At 34.2% G+C, this 10,179-nt stretch overlaps 3 protein-coding genes across 3 annotated transcripts; 2 read left to right on the forward strand and 1 right to left on the reverse strand.

Annotated features, from left to right (window-relative positions):
- Positions 1-386: 386 nt before the first annotated feature.
- On the forward strand, positions 387-1,262 carry LOC104644900 (protein bfr2-like). The gene has a single exon (XM_069292608.1). The coding sequence runs from the start codon at positions 387-389 to the stop codon at positions 1,260-1,262; it is 876 nt and encodes a 291-aa protein (XP_069148709.1).
- Positions 1,263-1,696: 434 nt separating this feature from the next.
- On the forward strand, positions 1,697-3,726 carry LOC101254974 (B3 domain-containing protein At1g05920). The gene has a single exon (XM_004251574.5). It carries the CDS (start codon positions 2,855-2,857, stop codon positions 3,560-3,562), a length of 708 nt encoding a protein of 235 aa, XP_004251622.1. The 5' UTR covers positions 1,697-2,854; the 3' UTR covers positions 3,563-3,726.
- Positions 3,727-4,316: 590 nt separating this feature from the next.
- Positions 4,317-8,937, reverse strand: LOC101255271 (glyoxalase). The gene is made up of 9 exons (NM_001347669.1): positions 8,678-8,937; positions 7,351-7,555; positions 7,121-7,245; positions 6,909-6,973; positions 6,404-6,616; positions 6,231-6,278; positions 5,144-5,251; positions 4,894-5,034; positions 4,317-4,804 (listed from the first exon to the last, which is right to left on the reverse strand). Exons 1-9 carry the CDS (start codon positions 8,814-8,816, stop codon positions 4,763-4,765), a joined length of 1,086 nt encoding a protein of 361 aa, NP_001334598.1. The 5' UTR covers positions 8,817-8,937; the 3' UTR covers positions 4,317-4,762.
- Between the last annotated feature and the right edge of the window lie 1,242 nt (positions 8,938-10,179).

Raw genomic sequence — 10,179 nt, forward strand, 5'->3', positions numbered from 1 at the left:
GAAAGAGTTGAAGATCCAAATTGATAAGAAAATTGCATCACTCTGGAAAAGTAGCTTTAATTTTAAAAATCAGAGTGATGATGACGATGACGACGAAGAAGAAGAAGACCATACATAAGTTTTGTTGTGACTATGAATTTCATTAGTGTTTCTGCACTTCTTTCAGAGTGTGTCTGTAGATTTCTTTGGATTAGTTTTTAATCACTTTTGTTGGTGTTAATCTTGAGTTAAAAGTCGCAACTCTTCGTAAAAGTTATAACTATTCGTAAAAGTCATAACTCTTTTGTAAAAGTTGTAACTTTTCATAAAAAGTCGCAACTTTTCATTTTCCATTCACATCTTTTTAAAAACCCAACGAGTTTTTCTTCGTTTGGAGTCAGACGAATATGAGGGTGAAAACACCAGAGAGGGATGAGGAAAGAAAGGAAAATGCTAAAAGGAAACATCACAATGTCCCATCAGAAACAGAGCCTAAGAGACTGAAATTAGATAGAGATCTCGATGGAAAATTAACAACCCCGCCAATCGAATTCTCAGAAAGTTCTGACGACAAAGAAGAAGCAGAAGAAGAGGAAGAAGACGATGACGAAGAGGAAACAGAAGCAGAAGAAGAGGAAGAAGACGATGACGAAGAGGAAACAGAAGAACAAGAAGAGGAAGAAGACGATGACGAAGAGGAAACAGAAGAAGAAGAGGATAAGAAAATGAAATCAGAAAATTCAAGAGGAACATTTCTTGGTGAATTTCAGGGGAAATTCAGAACCCCACGAATCGATTTCACAAAAAGTTCTGATGATGACGAAGAAGGAGAAGAGGAAAAGAAAATGAACTCCGAAAATTCAAAAAGAACTTTTTTTGGTGAATTTCAGGGGAAACTAAGAACCCCACGAATCGATTTCCCAGAAAGTTCTGATGATGACGAAGAAGAGGAGGACAAGAAAATGAAATCAGAAAGTTCTGATGACGAAGAAGAAGAGGAGAAGAAAATGAAATCAGAAATTTCACAAACAAATGAATTTCGTCGAATCATTTTCCCAGAAACTTCTGAATTGGCAAAAGCACGATTCAAGGATGGAATAAATCTGAGTGCTTCATTGGAAAATAACACCATTCTTGATGACAATGACAATGACGAAGAATATGATGATGATGATGACGACGATGAAGAAGAGGAGGAAGAAGAAGAATATGATGACGATGAAGAAGAAGATTATGATGACGAAGACGAAGAAGGAACAGTAACAGATGAAGAAGACTTATGATGAGTTGTTAATAATCACTTCCATTGGTGTTAATCTTTACAGATTAGAGTCTTGTTAATGTCTATTTCAGTAAAAGTTTACTTCTTTTTTATGAATGTAATATTCAACTTTTCTTGTAACAAGGTTGATGTTTGATGGTAATGAAACACAATATTTGATGGTATGATCTCTTTGTAAATGCGATATTCCTTGAATTCCTCAAATACTGCTTCTTGGCTGGAATCACTTACTTGAGGTTGTAAACTATGTCGAAACTTTATCCTCTCCGTTTCTTTAATTGATGCATACTTGGTTCAGATACGTGAAGAGAAGATGTTGTTATTTGAGAGTGTAGATTTCTTTTGATTAGTTGTTAAGTACTTTCATTAGTGTTAATCTTGAGGAATATTTAGTCTTGTTAATGTCTAGTGTAGTAAAAGTTTCAATTGTTTTTTTATTATGTGTACTTTTCTTGTAACCAGTTGATGTTTGATTGCAATGAAAGTTATTGAGAAATTCAGAATTTCCCACAATTTTATGTGATTTTACAAATTTGACCATTTGTATTTCTATTGTAAAATTTGGTGTTTAAGTTGTTACAAAATATAATTTGTAAGAGCTATAACTTGCAAATTTGACAAGCGAAGTGTATCTTTTTTTTAATCAAACTATAAATGGAGGACATTTGTGTTCCTTTCGCGTAGTTTAAGGACATGTTTGAATCAAAAAATGCATTTTTGAGCCAAACTATAAATTGAGAATATTTTTGACCCTTTTTCATTAAAATTTTGAAAACTTTCACATGTAGCCACTTAAAAATAGCCTAATTACCCTCCATAGCTGTAGTTTGATAATCACAATTCGTAACTACATGTTATATGGAAGAGAGAGGCGAGCGAGACTGGGAGAGAGAGGAGAGAGGCGAGAGAGAGGGGGGAGAAAGAGTGAGAGAAAGGTGAATTGTGTATGTATATCGGTTAGATAATTATATATTATACATATGTATTTGTAGAGGCGAGCGAGAGCGGGAGAGAGGTAAATTCTATATGTATATAATTATATATTATACACATACATTTTTTGTATATAGGTCAAGCGAGAATAGGAGAAGGAGGAGAGAAGCGAGAGGGAGGAGAGAGGCGAGCTAGAGAGGTGAATTGTATATGTATATACGTTAAATAATCGTATATTATACAGATGTATTTGTATCTTCTTACGAATTATACATACACAAACGTGACTAATTATACAAACTCGAAATCAACCCACGCAATCAATGTAGTATAATGTTAGTCGAGAGTTGTAAATTATTACCAAAATTATAGCTATGATGAGTAATTAAATAGTATATGTTTGCTTTTTTGCGTAAATTAAAAATAAAATAAAATTATTTTTGGATGATTGTAAAAAATTTGATTTATTGGTCCATATGGGCCCATGACTCTTACTCAACTAATACATTCAAATGATGGTGAAACTCTCTAAAAAAAAAAAAAATCCAAAAATAGTAGAGTTATAATACGACTAAAATTGAGCAGAAACTTGTTCTACAAGTAATCTTCTTCTTCTTCCTCTAAAAATGAATTTTTCCTAGGGTTTCAACCATTCAAATCATGGTGAAACTTGAAAAGGAAGATATTGAAGCCGCATTGCTTCTTTCTTGGTTGAAGTACGTCCCTGTTTTTCCAAAGAAAGAGGAGAAATCGAAGCGAAAGCATCGAAGATTCATCAAAAATGAAACCCCAGAAATTCAAATTCCGAAAAGGGTGAAAAATTCACCTTCTGCTTCTGGGTTTGAAGTCTATGGTGCTGGAAATCCAAAAAGGGTTCGACTCTCGAGCAATTCTAATGGCGGTCAAGCTGCTTCGAGTTCTAGAAATTCCAATCCAGTACCAAAAAGGGGTCGTGTTTCGCCTTCAAATTTACCTGGGTCTTTACCGAAATTTCCCCCAATTGAGAATTTAACAACCCTAATTGGGCAATGCAGTAACCCATTTGTGAAGCAATTGACGAATTCCGATGTGAATGGACATCAAGGTAGGTTCTTACTCAGCAATGAATATGTAAGGAATCAACTTCTCCCATTATTGAATGAAAAATCTGAAGATCTTACTACTGGTATCAGTGTTAAAACTTTTGATCCAATGGGTAAATATTGCAACATGAAATTCAAAACTTGGGGAAATCACAAAACTTATCTGCTTTTAGGAAGCTGGAAACAGTTTGTTCAAGAACATGGATTGAAGGTAAGTGATTGTGTTACTGGTTGGATGTTCCGCCATAATCGAACTGGTGAGCTCTGTTTTGCTCTAACATGGTGAAAACGAAGACGATGAACAAGGTTTAATGGTAAATAGATTAATCATTAGTGATTAGTGATTGATTAGAGTTGTTTAGTTTTTTAATTAGTTAATTATTAGCTTGCTAAGATGAATTTTCCCCATATATATATATATATGAAAAAAAATACCAATTTTAGTGTTTATGGAAGTTGTTAGTTTTATATTTTACATCAAGATTATGTTACTGTTTGAATGTTTTTGTTTCGATAATGACGATATATCCAATGTAATCTCATAACTGAGGTGACATGTACGTATGTATGTAAGTTTAGACTAATATCATAGGTTGTGTTTGATAATAACATATCTAACGTAATCTTATGAGTAAGATTTGAGGAGGATGGCATGTATGCAGCCTTATTCTGCCCGTCTCCGACAGACTCTCGACTCAAGAAACAATTTGAATGTTTTACAATGATAACATACTGAATCTAATATCACAAGCCGGGTCTAGGGAGTATGGGGGTCGAGTACTACTGTAGATTGTGTACTGTTTGGGTGTTTTGTTTCGATAATATATCTAACGTAATTTCATGAGTAAGATTTGAGAAGAGTGACATATACGCACCCTTAACGAAGGTAGATAGGCTCGTCTGCGACAAACTCTCGGCTCAAGAAACCGGATGTTTAACAACAATAACATACTGAATATAATATTTTAAGTCGGATCTAGAGAGTAAGTCGGATCTAGAGAGTATGGGGTGTAGGAAAGTAAATATTGTTTTCGATAGACTTTCGACATAAAGAACTATTTAATTGGACAATGTTTACAACAATGGAATATGCAATTGTCAACTGACTGATCCTCAGAAAAGAGTTCTAATGAACAAAATCAAATTAGATATAATGGAAACACAGAACTCAGTCCCAACTATTCTAATTTTTTCTGAACTACTGGTTTATTTGCTTCTTTACTTTGCTGAGTTTTCCCTGTAAGAAAGGGCAGCATAAATAAGATCAACAAACTTATTACAAAAAGCACGAAGATGTACGATTTTCGTGCTTCTATTCTTCTAATGCTCTGGTGAAGCGACGATTTCTGTAATACAATCCACAAATGCACAATGTAACGCTATCTCCCGTGGTAGTCTCCTTGTATCGTTTTGGCGAGGATGTAATTTGTTGAAGCATCAATGTCCTTGAGATGTTCTGAGTATGCCTAGTATTTTGAGTGATAGTTTACTCCAATTCCTTGAGAAAATCTATATTGTCAACGAAAACCTGCATGTTTTCTGGAAATGTTATAAACTTGCGAATTTGAAACCTACGATGAGGGCACTAGGGGGAAGTTGTAATCTAAATAGAATTACCGTCTTCCAACCATCAGGGTCGAGGCACGCAGTAATCTTGGTGCTGATACCGGGTAGAGGTCCTGGTTCCCTGGTAATTTTTCCACCACAAAGTCTTATTGCTTCTGCTGTCTTGTACACGTCATCGGTGCCTATAGCTATCTGTTGGGATATGTATAAGTTAGTGAACTAAGACGCAAGGAGTATACGGAGATGGTATGCAACCAACATAACATGTAACACACACTACTACCGATCTATGAAGTGCTACCTGTGCGTATGCGTTTCCCTTGTCATATTCAGTGACACCATAATTATATGTTAACTCCATCACAGCGCTCGTGTCTTCAGGACCATATCCTAGCATTGCTATTGTATACTGCAAATACGTAATAGCTTGGTAAGACTTATTCTGTATAATAATACACAATGTGATTTCCATCGAATGTCTCCTACATTCATGCATATTTAGTTTGACGGAAGTCACTTCGAATCAAGCCACAAATCAAACTTTTCTTAATGTCTCAAAATGATCCATAAATTGAAGCACAGTACCTATAAATTTCAGATTTAACAAATACTAAACCTTTGTTGGAATAAATCACAGTCAAGTAAAAATTATTGACTCTTCCAATAGTAAATAAGTCAACTTCTTGATTTCTTAAATTTATTGAGATGCAAGTATAACCAAATAAACGCAATCACCTAGACGTATATATTTCTACAATTGCCAGAAAACATTTCCTCAACGATTTACTTAAGCAACACTTGACATTCTCAGTGTATCTGCAAGTACTAGTCTCAAAGTGACAACATCTATAACGTTAAAAGTTTCCACCACCATGAACGAGAATAACAAACTAATCAGAATAGAGAGTTAGTTCAATAGGGGAAAGTATTAGATCATGTACAAGTAAGTCAAATTGAAGTACTACTGCAAAAGAACTTTGGATAATGCACGTTCAATAGGGCAAAATAGCATGTTTGCACAAAAATTTGGTCTAATAGGGAGTCATATTTTAGCAATGCTACGAGTAAATCTCAAAATCCGATTTTCTATTGGGAGGCAGGTGTGATGCAAGTAAATTTCATTCCATCCAGCCACATCTATTACTGCCATTTCATAAACCAAACACCAAAACATATAGAATTGCATCAGAAAGTTAACCTATCTCCACTATTTTTCTTCTTTGGGATAAGATAGTCAACCTATCTCCGTCATGCTAGCACTTAAATAACAAACAATTAAGTTACGCATGCATCCCAATGACTTAGCAATAAGTATTTTGGCTTCCTACAGTTGAAATGATTTCATTAGATATGTCGACTGTTTTTCAAAAAAAAAGTTCACATATTACCTTGTACTCCGGGTTGTCACGTGTGCGAAGAAGCTTCATTCCATAAGCCTGAAGATGAAACAATGTACAGTAAATTTGTGGCTAACAACTGATCCTTGCAGTAGAGCTAATAAGAGATCTTCACTAACAGTAAACACAATAGCAACAGTGCTTTTGAAGTCACAGTAACTTACGTTCTCATAAAAACTTATGGCACGTTCTAGATCTCCGACTCGAAGCATTACTTGGCATAGGGGTTCGGGTGTTGGACCCCTCTCCAAAAGTTCAAACTTGTAACCATCAGGATCTTCAATAAATGCAATTACAGTCTTTCCCCCTTTAACGGCACCTGGTTCCCTGGTTACTTTCCCTCCCTTAGCCTTTATGAGTTCAACCGTCTTTGAAACCTAATGCACACCCCCAACAAGCTGGTAAGTTCTCATGTAATATGCGCAAGAAAATTGTCAAAGATACAAAATATGAATACTGAAGAACAGGGTTATGCAGGTAATACACATGAATTGCAAAGAACAAACACAAAATGCAACAGTTAAGTAAAGAAAGGGCCTAATATATATGCAAGATCGCATGTTTTATATACGAAAATTGAAATGGTAAAGAAAATAATGTGCTGAAAATTCTGTTCTGTTCTACGTAAATTTCTTTCACGCTTATATAACACCTTATAAAGAAACTTACATCATCTACAGCAATTCCGAAATGGCCAAATCCAGATCCAATATCATACTGGTCAACTCCATAATCTGGCAGTGCCATAAAACTAAAAATTAGATACATGACCAAGCGCAGCTTATAAAGGAATAATTAAATTCTAAAGTAGCCTTAAACATTTGAATTGAGTCAAGGAAGGAAAGGAAATCACTTAGTGATATGAATATGAAGCAACTTACTGTATGTGAGTTCAATTACAAAATGAGAATCCTCTGGTCCATATCCTAGAAATGCATTTGTGTATCTTTCCTCGGGGATGTCACGCTTTCTCAATAATTTCATCCCTAGGCACTCTGTATAGAATCTGCAGACAATTACGGAAAGTGAAAAGAGAGGGTACAAGAAAAGATGACCATGACAATTAAACAGAACTAGACAAGCAAAATATGGAACGTCAAGATATTTGTACTTTATTGTTCTGTCAAGGTCTCCAACACGGTAAACAACATGGAGCATTCTTCTCTTGTCCTGTTTGACCCACTCCAGTACATTTTCTTGGGTAGAAGCAGTGCTTGCATGTGTCATATTTCCGGCAGCACTGATTGACAAACAGCCTCCTTTTTCTCTTAATAGCTTAGAAGCTTTTAGGCCAAAAGACTGCACCTGGGGAACCGCTGCATAACCAACAATATCACCAAGTAAGAAACTCTCTTACGAACAGATGAGCACACTAACATCCCGGGATACAGTAGTCTCTAAAGGTCAATAGATATAAGCAACAATTTCCACCAATAGCATACAAATGGACGACATTAACTGGTGTACTGGTGAGCAAAATAGAAATTAACGCAAATTATCTGAGGCAGTCAATGAGTCTCCGTCCTGAAGAATTAATGTAAATGGAAGAGTTGGAGAATACAACTAGAACAGAAATCTACAGCACCAACCTCTCTAATTTACTGCAGCACATGTTTCCACATTCATCTAAGGGAGGTGTTCATACGGTGACTGTGGGGTAGTTGCTTATTAATGAATAGAGGAGTCGTTTTCTAACTAACTCAAATCGAGGCATGTGAGATTCAGTCCAAATATGCTGTAGAACCGGAGAACTTTCAAATAAAAGCAACTCGAAACTCAATCCCCTCCAGGATAACTCTAACCCCAGAAAATGGTGCTCTTTAATAAAATAAGAACGATCGATAAAAGATGAGACTTCTAACAACTAGACCCTCTTTTAAAGTCATTTGCCACGACGTCTTCCATCCAAATGGGAAACGGAAGGTAGTAAAACACATTAGCTATGTACGACAATACGATTACAAGTTAAGATATTTCTAAAGTAGACTGCATACAAATGACATTAGTACTCAATATCTATGGAATATATCTTTGCTTGTAACGAAGTAAACAACATTCACTACCTAAAACACAGATAACTAGTATATGTCAATAAAACAATACCACTTTATACAGACAATTCAATAACAAATGGTACATCTATTTGAGCAATATATTTCTATGTTCAACACAACATACAAATGAAGAAAAATCTATTTCACTAGCATTAAAACAACTTCTTTAACCTCCAAATCCAACCAGCATACAACATTTCCTTTGTGCAATTTACTTGTACTCTGGTCCACATACTATACTACAAAAAAAAACCAAATGGGTACACCAAAAATTGGTCATAAAAAAAAATACCAGGGATTCGAAAACAACAAAGTGGGTATTGCAAAAAAACGAAAAAGGGGTTCAAAATTGAGAGATGAAAATGAAAAAGATAGAGACTTTACCAGTACCCAGATGACAATAAGTGAATTTCCGAGTAGAATTATGTGAGAAATGCGAAACTGAGAAACGTGCTGACCCAGAAAACTTGAGAGATGAAAGTGAAGGTCTAATTGATGATGCCATAGGCAAAATTCTCACCATTTTTGTTGATTTAAAGCTGCTTTTTGCAGCTCCTATATATGGAGTGATGATTGATTTTGTTTTTTTTGGTGATTCTTTGGAAAAATTGAAGATTTGTTATTTGTGGGAGTGAAGTGTGGAGCTAAAGAGAAACAAATTGTGATGATGACAAACTTTGTAGGATTGGATGGAGAAGAATCAAGTCCTTTTGGGCTTCATGGATGGGCTATTATGGCCCAAACATCAAAATAATGAGAAAAAAAAATAATTCGCAATATTACGAATCTTATCAGATTTTAGCGTGTATAAATACGTCTAGATACGTATATCTCGAAATACATAGGGTTAAAATTAGGAGTAAGTTGTTCTACCAAAACTGTATTCAAATGAACTCGCATGTATATGGGATATATCATAAATTTCTTTCGTCTTCCTTCCATCTCGCTTGTATATGGGATGTATAATAAATTTCGTTCGTCTTTCTTTCATCTCGCTTGTCACTCTCTTATGTATTTGACATCCCACATTCATGTGAATAATATCGATATATTCATGTCTTCTTACTCGCCTCTCTCGCTACCTTAGTAGATATATCTACTAGAAAAAAAATTGTTTATAGTGTGATATTATATGCTTAGACCAATTTAGTATGTTTTCTAAAAATAGTGCATTAAGAGTATCATTACATCTTATATATAATTTTACATATCAAATATTAAGAATTGAAAAATAATACTAATCACTCCATTACCATCTTTAATGGTTGTCAAAAATCTTTTGACTATCTAGATTTGTTACTTCAAGTAATTATCACCACCTTTTGGTTTAATGGTATGTTTTTTCTATAGTTAAAAATAAAGATAAAGTTTCTATTAGAGGTTAAAACAAGAGGATTTAGATTTGAATCGTAAATGTGAATACTATTTTATTTGAGATTGCTTTATTCCTAAAAAGAAAATATTATATTATTCAATATAAATTTAAATTAATCTAATCAAAAAGCGATTAAAAAAAGAATAACATAGAAATTCAAATCATTGAGTTAATTTGAAATCAAGATCTCAAAATTTAAAGAGGTAAGCACAATTATTATATTATATAATTAAATTAACCTACTTGATCAATTATATGTAATAATAATGCTAGAAATTGTGTATTGGGATATTTCTTGAAAATTCACCAAGATGATATCACCCTATGGACAACTAATTAAATTTCAACATCAATTAACACAATATAAGTAGACAAAAAACATATGGGATCCACACACACAAAAAATAAACAAAAAAAAATTAAGATAAAATCAATCTGCCTATAGTTAAATTGTACTAAAAATTATACATACTAATATGGTAAAAATAAATTCCACTATCATCATAATGTA

This window comes from Solanum lycopersicum, chromosome 12, assembly GCF_036512215.1.
Source record: "Solanum lycopersicum chromosome 12, SLM_r2.1".
Classification (NCBI taxonomy): Eukaryota; Viridiplantae; Streptophyta; class Magnoliopsida; order Solanales; family Solanaceae; genus Solanum; species Solanum lycopersicum.